Source organism: Numenius arquata, chromosome 11, assembly GCF_964106895.1.
Source record: "Numenius arquata chromosome 11, bNumArq3.hap1.1, whole genome shotgun sequence".
NCBI lineage: Eukaryota > Metazoa > Chordata > Aves > Charadriiformes > Scolopacidae > Numenius > Numenius arquata.
Window position 1 is genome coordinate 9,943,209 of NC_133586.1, and position 19,397 is coordinate 9,962,605.

Consider the following 19,397-nt stretch of genomic DNA (forward strand, 5'->3'; position numbering starts at 1 on the left):
TCATCAGTGATCCAGGTTAAAACCATTTCCTTTACAACAGATTTCCTTTGGGGGACTAATATCCTGAAAACTTAATTGTTGGGAAAATAATGTTAAATTCTTTCCTTTTTGTAAACACTTAAAATATAAATTACCCACAGTTGTACTATCAGGGACAGAATACTTTTTCTCCCAGTACGTACATCATTTTCATGGGGCAGATGCTTGTCTTCACAGTCTTTGTTTTACCCAGAAGTCACAGGACCACTAAACATGAGACCATAGTCCTGCAATATTTTATACCTATTTTATAATTTCTCTCTCTCTTTTGCAAGTTTAGTGACAAACCAATAAAAGCAGGACCTTCAAGCCACAGAACACAGAGGGCAGCAGATGTCTAAGCACTCTCTTGTTGACCGTTTCCATGACCAGGTGTAAAATTCAGGTTTCTTTTTACATTTTCCTGAATAGTATAGGATTTGTAGCTTGAGAGAACATTCAAAAGAGGCCTTACTGTTTTAATAAACTAACAAAACCTGTTTCAGAGACAATTCTTTACGTTATGAAACATCTTTTTAAAATTTACAAATGCCTTATGCATCTTATCACACAAATTCATCGAGAGAAAGTACGTTTTGGCAGCAAGATTGTTATTTGTCAGTGTGAGCAGAGCTGAGTATTGACAAGTGGGGACTGACAGATCTATCTGTGTGATAGATGAAAACCAGCTAAGCGTGCCTAGGGATGTGGCAGAAAGGTGGCTGTCTGCTCCCTCAACTGATGGTAGATGCAACTCAAGCAGTGTTTTGTGGGGGGAGTTGCCACAAAAGTAGAATAGACTGTGAATCATTTACTTTGCAGCAAGTGAAAGGTGTAATTGAGGCAATTTGGAATCCATGGCATAATTTTTTTTTCCCCAGATGCTCTATGGAAATAGCAACAATTTTCTGAGTCCTTCATCAGGTTGGATCACAGAGTTGCAGTCTAGCCTATAAAGCGGAGAGTATTTAAGAACTGATAGGTTCAAGGGACCATGCCACTTCATGGTGCACAGTACAAGGGTTTGGCATTCAACAGTTATTATGTTTTGCTCCTGGAGCAGAAGTGGCCTATGAAATTCTGACTAGCTTAATGTTTAAAATATCTACTAAAAATTACGAGAAACATGCTTGCCATCTCAGCCTCCAGCAGGAAATCCGCACTTGGTTAGCACAGATTCTGGCTGCCCCTCCTTCGCCTCCCCTCAACTAGGTTTAACATGCCTGCACCCCATCAATCCTAGGACCAGAGAGTGATGGGTAAAAACAAATGACACAAACTCCTTAAATGGTCTTGCCTTCTCTGGGTATCTGGGAGCCTGCTGGAAACAGTTTCCCCAATACTGCATCCCATTGCTTTTGTTTATCTATCCTTGCTGACATTTTCTTCAATTAGGAAACAATAGCTCCGTTCCAATGTACTGAGCAGAATTACTGAAACTGAGTCACGTGACACCATGAGAGTGTGTTTTCAATTATTCACTCTGTCTTTTTTTGCCAGGCCTATGAAGAGGAACAGCCTTCTGCAGGAGTCAGGTTTGTCTGCCTCGCTGTTGTAAGTTCCTCCTTTTGAATTTTCATATTACAATTAGGGATTTTTGAATTTTGTAAATTTTTTAACTCTCCAAGAGCTTCTTACTCTTTATCAGAAAACTTCCAAATCTCTAGCTCTTCCTACTGCCTGGAAATCCTAGACTTCTGCAGTAGCGCAGTGCTGATAGCACTGCTCAGTAATGAATCTGACAAAGATCACAAGATCTAGATTAAAATGGGATGCAAGATATCATGCTGTTAGCACTTGGTAATGTAAAGTTCATCTTGTTCTTGCTAGTAAAGAAAAATTCTATCTTTCCTACTGTCTGGTTAACAGCAGAGCATTCGTATTCAATCTGGGAGCTACACCAAATTATTTGCATCTTGTAAATGCTCGGTTTATTATCCAACCAAAAATTTGAACCAAATGGGCACAGCTCAGATCATGTATTTTGTTTGCAGAAGACAGACTGAGTTAGGGCTTTTTAGACTTAAGGCTGGAAAAATAAAGCTTGGAGAAAAAAAAAAAAAAAGAAACAGAGAAGGAACATTTGGTTTGCATTACAAACCACAGACAACTTCCATCAGGCATGCTGGAGGTATTAGAATGGCAAGAGAAAATGACAAGCAGTGAGTGCACTGGAGGGAGAGATGAATGGTTTGGAGAATTGACTTTGAAGTAATTGTCTATACCCACAATACCTTGAATTAAATTTGGTGGAAGATGGCAATGAATCATAAAGCTTCTCTGGCACTTGTGATATTGTTTTCTGTGTAAAATAACATTTCTGGATATTTTTATTGGAAAACTTATAGACTATGTTTTTGGTACCTTCTATATTTCTGTCACTTATGCAATCCTGAATCAGCAGCTCTGGAAAGGATGTTGCCTTAGTTAAGACTTGGGCTGTGATCTAATACTTAGAGCAAGAGCAAGTATTTAACTGGAAGTCTTCAGGTCTACCGGGTTTATTTTCACCTCAGCCACTGGCTTGCTTTGAGATACTAGGTAAGTCACCCAGGGTTAAACTTGGTCTTTGAGCTGATGGAGCTCTGATGGGGTGGGGGAGGAGGAAATAGCTAATGCAGCAGGGCAAAAGAAATGTTCTCTCTGCATAAGGTAAAATTCCTCAGGAGCATTGCAGGGGGGTGGAATGGCAGAATGCACTTAAAACAATGTTACTTTCACAGTTTCAACAGGTGCTTCTCTGTTCCCTGCATCCCAGATGCTCAGCGTAGTCAGAGAGGCACCTCTTGGAGCATTTACTAGTGACGGCAGTGCTCCCTCTTAAGCTTAGCAGCTTCAGGCAGAGTGAGGAAGGGCTCCTGCATCTCTCCATCCGTCATTCTAGCATGCGAGTCTCGAGAGAGCTGTATTTTGACCATTAAGCTATCAAGTCCTCTCCTTACCCATGCGCTTAATAGCTCTTTTGTTAATTCTTTCTCTTTGGGGAAGTAAGAGTGCAGTAAATGTTTGTAAAACGTTGAAATCCTTGAATGAAAAGTGCTATTTCTTCTAATTTTCCCCCATAGCCAAGATTGTTTAGGTCTGAATATACAACTTGAGCTCATTTCTGACAGTATTACTGCTAGTGTTTAATAGCGATTGCCAGAATCACAGAAAGAGCACCAATCCCTTTTGCAGACTTTCAAGCGATGCGCATTCCACGCACCTTCAGCAAGTTAGCTCTGCTGCTTCCTATCCAGGTGCTGAGGGAAGGTTCTTGCAGAAGTTCCCTTCATCCCAGTCATCCTATTGCTTTTTCAACTCCACGCTCTGGTCTAAGGGGCCAGATCGCATTTTTACCTACCTTCAGACATACAGGAAAAGCAACATCAAGCTTTACAAGATTAATTTCCTGATACACTGTGTATGCTAACAGGGATTTCCCTCAAAAATTGCAATTGAGTGCATAGGGATTCTGGTAGACTAAACTTTTAGGTTTCCCAAAACACCACAAAGTGTCTTATTTAAAACAAGCAAACAAAATCTCTAAACATTGAAAGCCGTTCCATATTACTAGGGATAAGTGTCAGTCAGCCTTTAACTAATTTAATCAACAAAAAAGCATACAAAAATTGTAAATTTGTGATGTTAAATTACACCACCAACAACTACTTATTTCAGTTGTCAAAATTATTTTTCTAATACTATTCATAGCACTTTTCATCTCTGTACTTCAAAGTAAATTACCGCATAGAGGTTTGAAAAAGTAGCTTCTCTCAATAGTGCAGGAAGGGAGATTAGTCCTAGAGAAATAAGACTCCACATCAACCACAAAGCCCATATGCTAAAGCTGAGCTCCATCTATGTCATACCTTTCTCCATCCCCTCTGGCCTCTGTGTCCTTATATAGGCTTGGATGTCCTTTCATTCAGCCTGTGCTCTGCGTCACAGGAAGGGAGCGTGGCTGTGCTGCTGGGAAGTCCTCCATCCATGGTTGAAAATCTTGTTATTTGTAAGAAGAGAGGCTACTCTGAAAAAAGAAAAAAGTAGAACATTCTGTGTACTGAAGGGAAAGGAGAATAGGCTAGTTCAGTTTGGCCCTGAAAGCTTCCCTCGTGCCAGTGTGGGGGAGGCTGGGAGCCCAGTGACTTCAGTTCCCATCCAATGGAGCCATATTCTCCCACAGGAGCAGAGAGGATCCCAAAGACACACAGGAGAAAGGCAGAAAACACACCAGCTTTGTGGAACTTGACACGTTCTCTGGATACTTTCAAGTTAAACTTTGCCCTGGAATAGCGTCCTGCTAGGAAATCTAACAAGTTCCAATACTCAGGGCATGAGTTTCTGAAGTGTTAGAGATTTTTGTTTTAGAAAAGAGAAATCAGGGAGCAGAGCAATATTAGGACTGTTATGATAGAAAATAAGTTATGATGGAAGGCTGTAGGAGCATTACCTATCAAAAATGCCAGAAAGGACTGCACAAGTAAACATCCTTCTCCCTGGGAGATGAAGGGACCTCTTTGCTGCTCCTAAGAGTGCTACGGGCAATTTTTTTCATTTTCTTTTACAAATCCAAACAAATTCAGATTCACTCTGAATAGTGTATTTCTCCAGCAATACCATATAGCTTTTTTAGAGAGGTACTCAGTGGCATAGTGTTTATCATCTGTTTTTCGTTTTCCTGGTTATTTGTGTGAGAGAGAAAAGAAAAAAAAAAAAAGAAAGCAAAAACGTCCTGCAGATTTATTATAAGGTTAGCTTGGATTTATTGTACGAATCTGGCTTGGTCAGAACTTGCAGGCATGTCTACTGTTGTGACTGTAACGAGTCTTTAGAATATTTACCACCTTCTATTTCTATAACACCAGTGGCATTTCAGGTACAAAGTGCATACGTATATACCTAATTCTGCATAGAAGCAGGGGAAAAAACCAACCAAACCAAACCAAACAACAACCCAGTTTAGAGCACAGTGTACAAACTGTTTCTCTCAATAGTATACTTGAGAAGTGCTTTTCAAATTACATTGATTTTCAGTTTTGTATATAATAACCTATAGCATCTTTGATTTATGCAAATCCTTTAGTTTTAATAAGTATTTTCTCTAGAAGGCATCACACAGTATCAGTCAGGTACTGTGAAGAGAATAGAAAAGTTTGTGTAATAAATATGACAATAAAAATTAAGAAAGCCGAAGCAATTAATTTAGACGTCCTCTTGTTGAATTTTCAACACTGACATATATATAGCAAAATATTTCTAGAAAACCTTTTCTGAGAGAAAAGGAAACAGTTTAACAAAGCTCTCCTTTGTTAACATAACATGCTCATTACTCATTTTACAAAAGCTCCAACTTTTGCCACATTTTGATTTCATAGCATTTCTTCCATTTTCTCTTAATTTTGTATGCTGAATCATACACTGAAACAAGCCATTTCTGTAATGGGACGCTTTTTGATTGATGTATTGGAGCTGTACTCCTTTATAGAGTTCAATTCCTAATCAGATATTCACATCTTAAGTGCTTCACTGGATCTCTCTGTTACTGTTAAATGCACGGTCTTAAATGAGTTCTGGTCTGCAAAGGTAGGAGGAGTTTCATATCAGCCTGACATTCTTTACTCTCTCATGGCTAAGATCTACTTTTGCTAAACCACTTACAAATCAGATGTGCCGGGCGGAGAACTTAACCTTGACAATTTGATTAATCTTCTTTGAATTATAGTGGTTTCATGAATCAAACTTCAGAAGGAGCTTCCTCTTTCCAAATAACGTTAGAAGGATAGAATAATGCTTTTAAAGTAGCTTCCTTTTCAATTTGGGATTGCAACTTGCAAATTCAGCAGAAGCCCAAAAGAAGCAGCACAATGGAAGTATCAAAAACATTTATTAAAAGCACTCCGTTGTGCTTGGGGAGCATAGGAAGAGAATGAAAAGGTGAAGGAGATTTTAGTAGAGTACTGCACAGAAACAGAATTAGCAAGTCATGAGATATCACGTGGCTGTTAGCAGACTGAAAGGCTCTGTTGATTCGATTTATTCATTAGGGCTTTTCAGTAGTGTAGGTTATTAAGTGGGAAAAAGTGGGGTATATTACAACTTACTTTTTATATTTCCTTTCCTGGAGGATGTTTAGCACCAGAGAAGCGGAGCAAGTTATTGAAAGTATCATGCCACATAAATGGGAGAATGATAGGAAAAAGAGCAGCACCACTAGCTCTCTGAAGATGGATCGAAAGAGCAATTCTGGGAATAGGAAGTCAAGAAAGTTTCGCTCCATTTCAAGATCACTTATACTTTGCAACGCCAAAAACAGTGATGATGGGTCAAGTCCTGATGAAAAATGCCCCGATCCCTTTGAGATCTCTACCAGTTGGGTTCAAGAGGATTTTGACTGCTGTCCTAGAACACAACTACCATACACATCAGAGACAGAAGACAGCCCACCTGATCCTCAGCGTGTGATCACCAGCATGGTCCAGTCCAAAGCTACAGCAAATGAAAGCTGCAACAACACGAGAAGAAAGTTACTCACCAAGGTAGGCAACTCAGTGCACTATATTGTAATGTTTCCCATTGTGGTAGTTCCTAAATGGATTAATTGATATTTCTCAGGAACACAGAATTCTACTTGGCTTTTTCAGAGCCTACGAGCCTTCAATGTTCCTGCTCTGTATAAACAGCGTGAAAATGTATTAGCTTCCCTGATGCGCTCTTGCACTCTGCTGATTGACATTTTGCTGAAATCAGTGACTGCTAGGCCATTCTCCATGTACTCAGACTAGTGCAGCTGGTGCTTTCTACCTGCAATATAGTATTCGGCTCAGAATATAAAGCTTTCACTATAATAAAGTGCATTTGCAAAGTGTGATACCATGAGATTCCACAAGCTCTGCAAGTAAGAATTATATTAATACTATGAAAGACACAAGAGATTCAGCAGAGATGTGTTTTCTCTCTGATTCAGGAAGGAGATAGCAATGGATCTAAAACACCAGAGATGTCGCTTTTTCCTAGAGATGTAAAACTCTTAACAGCCTCATATTACAACATTATTCTTTAATCAAGAAGTAACTATGTTAACCCCAAAGAGTTGAAAAATTTTTCAGTCTAAGCAATATATTTTAGATGCCTTTAGAAAGTTCCTTTTTACTGACATAACCTAATTTTTCCACTTTCTCCCAACCACTGGTGAGATGCATAAAAGGGAATTCCCTGCAAGTATGATATGTCTTTTAATACAGTTTGTGTCCTCCTGGAACCTCCCTTATTATATGCCTTCTACCTGTGCAAATAGTGGCTTATGTGAAAGAACTGTTTCTTTCCCCTGTAATATTTCTTTCTTATATATTCTATTTTATTTTACATACCTTCAATAGAAATTGGCTAAAACTAGACCTCTATATCTAAAGACATAGTGGCACAGTGATACTGAAAATCAGAATCTCCCTTTACTCCTTGAGTTTCTTGCTAATGGTCACAGCATGCAGCCCAATATTGCAAAGTCTGCAGCAGGACAGACATCTTGATGTGAGGTGTTTCAGCCCCTGGCAAAGTCTCAGCACAAGGACAAAACCAAGCCAATTTTCCATTACATTCTGTCAGAAAATATAAATAGGTGACACGTATCCAAGTCCCAAAATACACTCAGTCACCTGCAAAACCATACCACCTCTACCCTTTTGGAAATAGTCCAAATGCACTCTGCTGATTTCCTTCTGTGAGTGAAGAAGGAGCTGGCTTCTGTGGACTCCTCCCCCTCTTTTAACAAAGCTGAAGCACTTTCTTAGGTGCGTGTCAGCTGCCACAGCCTACTTCATTGCATACCTCCAAAATATGCAGGGCTTCAGTAACTGTTGTGATCCATACCCATATGTAACTACTCAGTATCTTATTGCAGACTGTAAGTTTAGACCATTTGCTTTTATAGCTGCCAAGCAGCTCAAATAGGGATCTGGGGAACAGAGCAAGTCCAATAACTAATGCCATTGCATAGATAAAATATAACTGCTGAGGGTATAAATGCAACTCTTAAACTGGAGTGTTAGTGCCACTGAACAGCATGGGTCAGGACCCTGAACGGATGGTGACATAAATTGGTCAGCAAGCCAGTCACTTACAGCAGTGTTTGGGTTGCTTAGTGCCATTGTAGAGGACTGGTACATTAAATTCCCTCTCCAGAGGTCTCACAGCAATATAAACCTCTTCAGATGCTACTTGCTAATCTTCCAGACCTTTCAGAGTCATGGATCAGTGAGTGATTCTAAAAAGTCTTATCTCGTGCTAAATAGGATGAACTTTGGTAACAGCTACACTGACCTTATCCTGTACTACTGTTGCTGATGCTTTGCCCTATATTATGAGAGCAGTGATCTCTATCTTCCATATGGCACAAGCCTGTCAGAACAATCTTCCTGTACCACGTATCTTAGAGAGCTTAAGCTTAAAGCCTCTCTCTTTAAGGAAGGAGTCAATAAGCGTTTTTTAAGTTCCAGCCTAACACTCACTCTCTCCATCTCCATGTGACACTTCAGAAATTCATGATGTGTGACTCAGAGCTGAAGGATCCTTGTCTTTGTTCAAGAAAATTGATTCCATTCTTTCTGCGGTGTTGCTGAGGATATTCCACCATTATTCTGCTTTCCAGTGCCTGCAGCCCTAAGCATGACTCTGAAGGTGCTAATAACTCCCACAGAACTGAACAACTTAATTTTTGCTGCCACATTGGAAAGAGAGAAGAATGTTTAATAGTGCTATATGATTTAATGCTCCCAGTGCATCTCTTCTCCAGAGCTAAAGGGAAACCTGGAATGTCAGTATTCCAAATACCAGTTCCTCTCTTCTGTTCAAAAATTTATCTCTCTGAGCCATACTCTGCTGATTGCATGGCATTCACTATTGCATAAACCATAAGCAAATGAAACAGCGTTTCTGGGCTTTTGCATATTTATTAGAGTCACGTTTTCCCTGATTCCAAAACCTTTAGGATTATTTACAACAAGGAAATGAGAGGCAAGAGAAGGATTTTTAAAGAGAGAGCATCTACGCATCATGACATTAATTCCTTTCACTTCAGTCTTCAATGCAAAACATTGCTGCAGCCATTGAGGGAAGCACTGCAGCATGAGCACAACCTATATTAGACTCCAGAGAGTCCACTCAGAAACACTTTGTTCTTATTGCACTACCTGTGCAATAAGAAGATGACTTTGAGTTGGAACTCAGATCATATTATACATAAGAGAATTTCAGAAGGCTGAAATTCTGATGATACCAGGTTTTGTTCATTTCAACAACACGTGCAAGGTTTTGGTGCCAACAGTACTACCCTGATTGGGGTGGGACTGCAAATTGGTATCACTGCTCCTCTATTATCTGACTCATACCGCAGTGCTAGCATGCATGTGAGAAGGGCTGACAACCTCGTATCTTAGGTAAATTTGGCTCTTGTGAGAAGTATTGCAAAGATTGGGGCCCACAGATGCAAAAAAAAATTACTTTTACCTGTGCAGATATTTTTGTTTTTAACTAAAGCATCCATAGTCTGCATTTTCACCACCACACCATTTACTCGGACCAAAAAGGCAGAGGGTGTGGATATTATTTAACTGTGATGCTGCCTACCACTTTTACTGTGGTGCTACATGGGCAGTACCGGATGATAGGGCTTTCTGTTCATAACTTCATCTTCTAGGCAACTTCTTTCCAAAAGTATATGGTATGGCAGCACACTCAACACGTAGAGCTACAGGGATTGATCTTTCATCTGTACAGAAGTTATAACAGGTGGAAAGAAATAGGTTGAGAGAAGGCTTAAACAGGAGCCCAACAGCAAATATTCAGTGTTTCATTTCATTCAGGGCAAAAACCTCAGTCAGTGCTTTGTCCATGTGAACTATGCAGTTACCTCAGATATTGAGATGACCAGGTGGCCATTCACATCCTGCCAAGACATGGCCACTATAGGCCACATAGGGCCCTGTGTAACAGTCCTCAGTGGTTATGTCCTTCTTTGACTTCAGCCTGCCCTTCTGCCACAGATATCTCACTTCCCTGCTGGAGTCCTATTTCCAGTATTTTTTTGTCACAGAAAAGCTGCTGCCATGACATACAGAAGGGAAGAACACAGGAGATAATTTGAGAAAAGGGAAATGGAGAGGGAAGCGAGCGTGTGGAATTACAAAGATAGGAAAAGAGGAAACAGTTGACCATGGAACACTTTAAAGCAAGTGAAGCGAAGAGAAAGCGACAGTCAGGACCAGTGAAGGAATCATACCTGCAGTAAAGTGCATCATCTTACTACTCCCCACTTCCTATGAAATAACACATTCTTCCTTCTTTTCTTCTCTGTTTCCTCGGCACGTTTTGTGCGTTGCAACAGCAGCTTCATTCATCTGCGTGTTACTCAGCAGAAAGGCAAGTAGAGATGATGCCACTAAGGACTATCACTTCATAAACTTCCCAGTCATCTCTCTCCTTCTGCCCGGCTGCTTGTACAGGAAAGAAGTAGAAGCAAATAATACATCACCACGTACACCCAGGCAGAGAAAAGCTGTATCAAAATCTTATAGCACATAAAAACTCATGCTTTGTGAAATAGTACCCAGGAAAGAATGTCTTAGTCTGATACGTTAATCTCTACGTTCTCTTCAAAGTATCTCATTTCATTATATATTCTAAATAGCAAATATATTTTTTTTCTTTCTCTAATGTACTGTCAGCAGTGATGAGAGGAGATGACCAGTTTTTTAATTAATTTGGTTTATGTGTTCTAATATTCACTCACAGTGACTATTGCTTATTGCGTCTAGAGCACCTGGGATTACTTGGGTACCATCTGTTCAGCCAGGTCCCAGACCACTTAGCTTCGAAGATGAGGTGTGTTTAGTCGGGTATGGGCAGAGCTGGAAAGCCAGTTTGTCAGTGTATAAACAAGCAGATCTCCTTTATAGTTTGTTTCTCACAAAATCAGCAATTTTCAGGTGGCCTGATAGGAAAAGAAAACAAAAAAAAATTCTAAGCAGTGTCTGATACCTTTTGCACTGACACAGCAAACACTGGAAGATGGCCTTGCCTGCTCATGCCATTACAAAGACTGAAACAACCCCAGTTGTAGGGGTAACAGACAGGACTAGGTAATGTCAACTCCTATTCTTCAGAGAACAGCAGTCTCTGCTGGGTTTGAGAGCTGCTTCAAGAAGCATTCCATGACCTCTTCCCTTCACCATCAGTGCCCTGGGAAACATCCAGACTTACCAGCCAGTGGGGCTGGTAGCAGCACTGAAACCACATCAGAATAAACTATAACAAGGAAAGGCTGATTCTTTATACAGACATTGGATCCAAGCTGATCTGACTGCATGGCTCCGCTTAGTTCTAGAAAATTCTCTATCCTTGCTTCCTTTGGTCCCTGACCCTCTGCATGAAGGAGGAAAAAAGAAAAAGGTCATTTTTCTCCCTTGGTCATCACCAGAATATATTTTTATTAACTTGCCTTTATGCAAACACCAGTTAGTTGGCCCTCTGGTACCAGGACAAGTATTATGGCAACAGACTGTAATGTCTCAAACATGAGCCTATGGGCAGGGTGGAAAAATAAAGCCAGGAGAGGAGACTGCATTTATTTAGGCATTTATGTGTTCTCCTCCCTTTTCCTACTTGTTCTCTCTTTCTGTCTTCCCAGACTTCATGCTTTTGTGGCATCAGGGCCATGTTACCCCCAGAGCAAGTTGGGAAAGAGGCTGCTATATTAAGACAGTGTGTGCTGCAAGATGTGGGCCAGGGCAAATGCTCCCAGAAAAACATACCAAAGGCCAGATGATGGGTGGAAAGGTCTGTCTGTAACATTTGATGTGCTGAATCGTCTATCTAGGGCAGAACCGTAATCCCATGCCCTGCTTCTTGCATCATCCAAAAACTTTCTAGCTTCTGCCATTTTATAAATTGCAAAGGGAATATGCTGCTGGGAAAATGAATTACATCTACTATAAATATTTTGAAAAGACCAGGACATTGGCTGAGGTACATCAGAATCAGTGGAGTCACATCAGTTTATGCCAGAGAGACTCTGGCCCTTTCTCTGTTAGAATTGACGCAGAAAAGAATTCTTCTTGAAGAAAATCCCCAAGGACTGTATTCTCTTAATCTCCCACTTGGAAATCCCAGTCATTTCACAATCATGAGGCCAGAAAAGCTAAATATTTAAATTAATTATTGTACTGTTGTTAGATTTTTTTTGTTTAACTTTTTTTTTTTTTGCTTTTTTTAAAAACAGAGTCAATCAGCTCATTGTCATACGCTTGGTTAACTCAGTCAAAGACCTTACTTGAACTAGCCTTGTATAACACTTTACTTCATTTCAGGGACAATCTAACTACTGTGTCATATGTTAAGAGTGCACAAAAGTTTTTCAGTTTTCCACAGATGCCATGGTTACCCTTACTTCTAAACAACATCTGGAATTAGATGTTTTGAGACAGGACTCTGGGCTAGAAAAGTCTAATGAGAGCATGAAGGAAAAAGAAATCTTTTAAATGGCAAGATAAAAAATTATCTTCAGAAGCTTTGCATTTCACATGACAAAAAAAGGGGAGCAGGAGGAGAGAGCTGGCCTGGATGTGCAAATTACTTTCCCAGAACTAAACACATGAAAAATTAATCTACTCTCACCTGTGACAAAAATGCATTCAAGAAGGCTCTTGAAATCCACCTTTGATTTTTATCTTTCAGTCAAGCAGATTCAGTTTAAAGACAAATTTTGCTCATGATGCACTCCCACAGACTTTCTTCATTTTGCTTTCACGTCAATGAGTGGATATTATAATGCAGATACAAGTTTCCCCAGAATCTTGAAGTGCTTGGTGGCAAAGCTCCTTATAAACAGAGAGATTTTATTCACTGGCAGCAAATATGCTTTTAAACATGTGTTCTAATAATAAGTAGGCAAGGTTGACCTAGAATCCACCTGCCCACACACCAAACTTGCCAACCTTATTTTAGCAAATTTTCAGCATTCACTACATTCAGTGCCATAAAACACCTTTCAAAATGAGGTGCCATATAATACCTTTTAAAAAGGAAAAGGATGCAAAATAAATACCATCTTTACTCTTGGAACCATCAGCAGTATTTCTATGCATAAAATAATAAGTGAGCCAGGAAATAAAAGATATTAAAGAACAAAACCCAAAGCAAATTGACTGCTGGCACATGAATTGGTCAAATGTTTATTTTTCTAAAGAACAGCTTTTATTAATTTTCTGTCATGTTGCAATAACTTGGATGTGAATACAGCGGTCTATATCCAGGACCCAAAAAAGTGCAGATGCTGACAACATACAGATATTTGCCACATGTCCCTACAGGGCAATATTTTATTTTTTTTTTACTTTAAAGTAATTCACATAATGAATTGAGAAACGATTAACACACAGAGCTTATGTGAAATGTAGCTCAACTTGGTAAGATGACTATAGATTTTAAAAAAAATTGTTCCCAAGATTTTTCTGCAGTGTACAATGGATTTAACCTCTACTTTCCTTCTGACTAAGAGCATAAGTGCAACTTATTGGTCTTAGAAAGAATATTCATAGCAGTTTTTGTTTGGTGTTATTTCACATGTATGTCCCAATAAAACCCAGAATTTCCAGCCTAGCATGTGTTCCATTGTACAAAATACAATGTCTTCCCCAAAGGACTTACATGGTGCTGCAACAAAAAAACCTCAGAGCCAAGCCCACTGCACTCTATGATGTCCTGTGACACTGATGAGAGCCAAGTCACTTTTGAACAATTAATTGTGAAGATCTTTATAAACACCATGAACATAGCAACTGTACTCTGTGAACAAGTTACAGGAAGGGCATAATCATGACCATGACTGTGCCCTTAACAGAGATGAGTTGGGGATAGTCTGAAAAGGCACACCATTAAGGTAAAATTAGGAACAAAATGAAGCACAGAGAACAGCTATGCAGAGCTCTATGCATGTGTCTGAGCAGTATCTGTGAGACGATATATAGATATTTCAAGGGAACAATACACAAGAGCAAGGACTCCTAAGAAGAGAAGTTGGCAAGTCCAAACTGCAATTCTGACTAATACAGAAAAAAAAAGGAAACAACATTTTTTTAAAACTGACTCTATAATACAATCATTCTTTCACAACAGCCCCAATCCACAATCAGCCAATGTCTCAAAGTACTTAGCCAAACAGCAGAATATTTCCAACCTTTAATATCTATCTTACATTTCTCATGTTTTAGAACAAGCACAGTACCCTGTTGAAAACCCTGTGAGTTTAATGGATGCTTCATGTATGCAGAATCTGACCTGTAATTTCTTACTGATACTTAAAGAACCAATGCAAACAAACAGTAAAGGTGGCTCACATTTTTTGCTACTCAAGATCTGAAATTTTAAGACATCATAATTCTAATCTTTCTTTTGCTACCATGTCGAAGACTTCAAAGCACTGCCATAAGATAAAAAAGAAGATAGCATAATCCCGATTTCAAGTATGTATTTCCCAAAATGTTTACCTTAGGTGAAAAGTAAATATAGAATCACCAAAACTAATACTAGAGTTCAAACAAGATGGTTTAAAATAGAATTCTATCCATGCTTGTACACTTACCTATTACTCACTAGAAGCCCTCTTCATGAACAATAGAAGCTTCGTAGAATTCAGACACTCTGCATTAATGGCAGACAATCTGGAATGCGAGCAAACCCACAGAGTTAACAAGACAGTCAAAGCAAGTATAGCCCTTACCTACTGAATTCAGCCTACAGTGAGCCTGGGGCTCAAAGTTAAACACTTCATTCATTCACAGCCTGAGATTTACTCTGGCGAGTCTCAAAATGGGAGCCAGGCTTCAACAGCCATCCTGGAAGATAATGACCTTTATTGATGTTGCTGTAAATTTGAAGTTCGTGTTTGCTGTCAGTCAGGTATGACGTGATCCCTATTGATTTGTGGTGAAAGGGCATAATGATTCTAACCCTCAGGGCTGGATGAACTCCGCTTAGGGCAGAAATGAAGCCCTACTGATGGTGAAGAAGGTGGTTACACAGCTTTCCTTGTGCTGTCAGAGAACTACAGATTACTAGAAATGCCACTCTGACCAGGGGACCTGAGAGCAATACAGACAGTTGACCACCGCTATATTTTGTGGCCTGTCCTAACATATGAAATTTGCCTCCCCTTCAGAAATCTATACCTCAATCACACAAATCTCTCGGGAACAAGCCTGGATCCAGGATACACTGAGAGCCCTCTTCACTATGTGGAGTATGGAGAGGCTGGCGAGGGCAGAGGAGGTGGGTTCAGCTGGGAGCAGAATGAGTGAATACTTGAATTAGGAGATTTACTAAGCAAATAGAAAAGAAATTGTGTGCTATCTTTCCAGCTTTCCATGTCTCTTTAAAATTTTTAAGTGTTCATGCATTTGTTCTGCAGGAGTGTATTTCCTAGACAAACATATTGTCCTTCATATGTTTAGGCAATTCATTCTTTGCTTTTCTTACTCATATGACGACAGTATTCTCCTTCTGTATGTCCATATGTTAATGATTCATAGCTGTATTAAAAATGTGCTTACAATTAGTCCTCCAGATGCAACACAGACTACAGCAACCTCAACCAGTCTGGAGTGGACAAAGAATCTTCCACTGCTCCCACTTAAGTCAGCAGCAAGGGTGGAGCTTCTAGTGTTTTGTATACACTTATTTTCCATTCAGACCTCTTCTGTTTTCCAGAGTATTTCCTTTTATGGCATATGTTTATTTACCTCCCTGTCTTTCCTTATCCTTATAATAGTTAGCATAGGCAAAATTTATCTGGTTACTATGAAAAGTCTATTATCTGTTTTCGACCCCCCTATGTAAAGGAGCACTCTATTCTACTACTTCCCTCTTGTAGCCAGAAGCTAGTGAAGTCCTAAAGTCCTAAGGAAAACAACTTCTTTTAAACACTGACTCTATAATACAGTTATTCTTTTACAACTGCACAGTGTTCACTGCACAGTGAAACTGTTCCTGTTCTACTTGGAGGCAATCTGGTTCTAAGAACAAGAAATTTTTCTGCATTTCTTTAAAAAGGCTCAAGATAACTGTAAGTAACTTTTAACATCCTTGATACGTTTTCTTTTATGCACTTTTTCATCTTCTGAATCAGGACAGCTGCATCTGCAGGCTGTGTACAACCACAGGGAACAGAAGTTCAGGAATCAAGCTCTCTAGGAGTCCGAACTGTGCATCTCTCTGGAAAGGGTTCACAGGCAGCCAGGTGTCTGCTGGAGGTGCAGCGAACAGGTACAGTACGTGTGGAGTCAGAAAGCTTATTTGTCTTGCACAGATTTTTCAGAGAAAGGCAATGATGTTTAGGAATCTGACAGCGCTTCCTGTTGGAGAGACAGGTGAAGATTCTAGAAAAATAAAACTGTGACCATTCAGGGATCTAACGCTTCTCTATTACACTTAGAAATATACCCTGGAATAGTGAAAGACTGTGTATAACACCAAGTTTTCAAATGGTGTTTTCCTAGTTTCCCTATTAAAGATCAAGGTCGGATGTCACCAGCCTAGCAAGGCCACTGGAAAGCAATGTGAGTCAAAGTTCTCGAAGGGGAGAAAAGCGTATAGTCTCTGGTCAACTTGCAAATGCAAGATGGTGAGAAAGGAGGAATATTTTGCCTGGCTTTGGCTATTCTATGCTGTCACCTTAGCCTGGATGTAAGCTATATGTGGAAAGGCAGCCATTGATCACCAGGACTGAGCAAGAAGAGAGCAGCAACAGGAAAAAATCCCATCAGGGAACAGCGTGCATCACACATCAAGACATCTCATGGCAGCTCTGTTCAAAGCAAAGAGAGGATTGCCACCAACACCAGTTAGCAAGACATGTAGTACAATAGTGCCATACTGTTCTTTGTAAAATGATATGCAAGCATGTTCCTTTTTGCTTTTTTAAAGGGATGGTCGTCTGAGCCCAAGGGATGAACTGTTAACACTAAATGGACAATCACTTAAAGATCTGTCCAGCAAGGAAGCTGAACCTCTCGTTCACCCAACCACACGGCTGCTGAACATCATGATGGCTAGCAAAGTAAGCACGAAAGTTTGTGGTCCCCTCCCATAACGGTGGGGTGATTTGAGAACATTTACTTGAGAAAGCAGAGGAATTTGTGCATCAGACGTTTGAAGAACATGGTTTTGTTCTTCCTCACAAAACCCCAAACCTCTTGTGGTCAGACTCTGGTGACTTCCAGCATAGCTTTTTCCCAGATAAACAGAGGCTATGGAGAGGCCAAGACCCTGGGAAATTCTAGCAAGGGCTGTACAATCCCTCCTTTTAGAAACACATGGCCTTCCAATGTTAATTTTCCATTTGCAAGTTAAACAAAGACAGAGGTGAATTTAAGGGAAGATGCCTTAAATCCCTAAATTTGCAGATGACACCAGCGTGTTGACCACTCCATGCAGCTTGAAGGGAAGGGATGCCATCCAGAGGGACCTGGACAGCCTTGAGAGGTGGCACCGTGCAAACCTCATGAAGTTCAACAAGGCCAAGTGCAAGGTCCTGCACGTGCGTTGGGGCAACCCCAAGCACAAATATAGGCTGGCTGAGAACAGATTGAGAGCAGCCCTGACGAGAAGGACTTGGGAGTGTTGGTGGATGAGAAGCTCAATGTGAACCAGCAATATGCACTTGCAGCTTAGAAAGCCAACTGCATCCTGGGCTGCATCAAAAGCATGGCAAGCAGGTCGAGGGAGGTGACTCTACCCCTCTACTTCACTCTTGCGAGACCCTACCTGGAGTACTGCATCCAGCTCTGGGGTCCCCAACTTAAGGAGGATGTGGACCTGTTGGAGTGAGTCCAGAGGAGGGCCACAAAGATGATCAGAGGGCTGGAGCACCTCTCCTATGAAGACAGGCTGAACAAGTTGGTGTTGTTCAGCCTGGAGAAGAGAAGGCTCTGGGGAGACCTTATAGCAGCCTTCCAGTACTTGAAGGGGGCCTACAGGAAAGATGGGGAGGGACTCTTTGTCAGGGAGCGTAGTGAAAACACCCCTGACTGGAGCTGCTATTAGGTCTGAGTAGAGTATTCCTCTTTCTAGGATAGCACTGAATTTTCTTACCCAGATGTCTGCTGGATTCTGCCAAGATTTTTGTTTATTTTCTCTCCTTTAAATGCCTAAGCGGCCAGAGATGACCTGTATTAAATATTAGTAGCATAGTACCACCCAAGAGGCAGCCAGGCAAACTGTGCATTGAAGACAAGCCTACACCAAATTAATTAAAGGTTAATAGCAAAGGCTTTTCAAACTTCCTAGCTTGGTAAGAAAAACACTGCAAAATCATTTTCAAAATGCCTCTTTAAGGATCTTCTCTGCATTTCTTATTCTGACAAGTTGCCCAGGGGAATGGGACTGGAAAGCCTTAGCAGTATTTTGCTACTTGGCAATGCCTCCACCTGCTGTCGAAGAGGAAAATTATCATTCATTAGTTCTTGAGGTGTCCCCTAACAGCACTACTAAAATCAGCCTTCTGGAAGTGTTTGTCTTGGTTGGCTCTATACAGATTAGACTGATGCTGCTCTTGTGGCTGCCTTCAACCCTGCAGAATATCAGTGAGCAAAAGCCTTTTATATTTGGAGTTTTGCTATATTTCAATCAGTTTCCATATGCTGTCTGTATTCTTCTTTTAACTACGACACCCTCAGGATCAACTGCATTCCCTGTGTCACAACAAAAGCAGGACTTTCAGGAACAATACACCTCCAGAAATTATACTTAGCATCAACTGCTACTCAGATGTGATCATTTATTTATGTTCAAACTGTTCTAAAGACCTGCATTTAGAAACTTCAATGTTTTATCAACAAGTTTTTAAATGCTAGAATTAGTGCTCATATTTTCAAAAACAACTAAAAGTTTCCATGTAGGAGGGGATAAAGTTTTGAAAAACATTAAAGCCTAGTCCTCAAAGGTTTTTAAACACCTGGATTGTATTTTGACTAAAAACTGTCCCTCTGAAATTAGCAGAAGTTAAACCTCTACCCACCATGGCAAAGCTGGGCCTAAGAATTTTCCTCTTGGAAATAATGCCCTTCTAAGGTGATGGAAACTGAATACCTAAAAGCACCAGTTATCTCCAGAAATTAGAGAAGCACTGCTATAGTTTACCATACATCAAAATATAAATCTGTTTGAACCAACTGAGGGTATCTGATTACTTTTCTGTCAGTTTTGACTGAAGACTAGACTTTATTTCTATTTTATTACTTTGGCAAGTTATAACTATGTTTATAGCAAAGTTTTGACCTGCGTTCTCTTTTATCATCCTATATATTTTAAATAATAGTTTTGCTCCGTGTTTTTTTGATTCAACTAAATTT

General features: G+C 40.1%; 1 protein-coding gene across 3 annotated transcripts in view; it reads left to right on the forward strand.

The window, feature by feature from the left end:
- Positions 1-1,509: 1,509 nt before the first annotated feature.
- Positions 1,510-19,397, forward strand: part of IL16 (interleukin 16) — a 38,280-nt gene continuing 20,392 nt past the window's right edge. For 2 of the 3 annotated variants that reach the window (XM_074155777.1, XM_074155778.1), the window contains exons 1-4: positions 1,510-1,572; positions 6,125-6,536; positions 16,175-16,311; positions 16,972-17,104. In XM_074155777.1, the coding sequence (XP_074011878.1) occupies positions 1,523-1,572; positions 6,125-6,536; positions 16,175-16,311; positions 16,972-17,104 (732 nt within the window). In that variant the 5' untranslated portion in view covers positions 1,510-1,522. Of the gene's footprint in view, positions 1,573-6,124; positions 6,537-16,174; positions 16,312-16,971; positions 17,105-19,397 lie in introns of those variants that run through there. The other variant, XM_074155779.1, reaches the window with a different exon arrangement.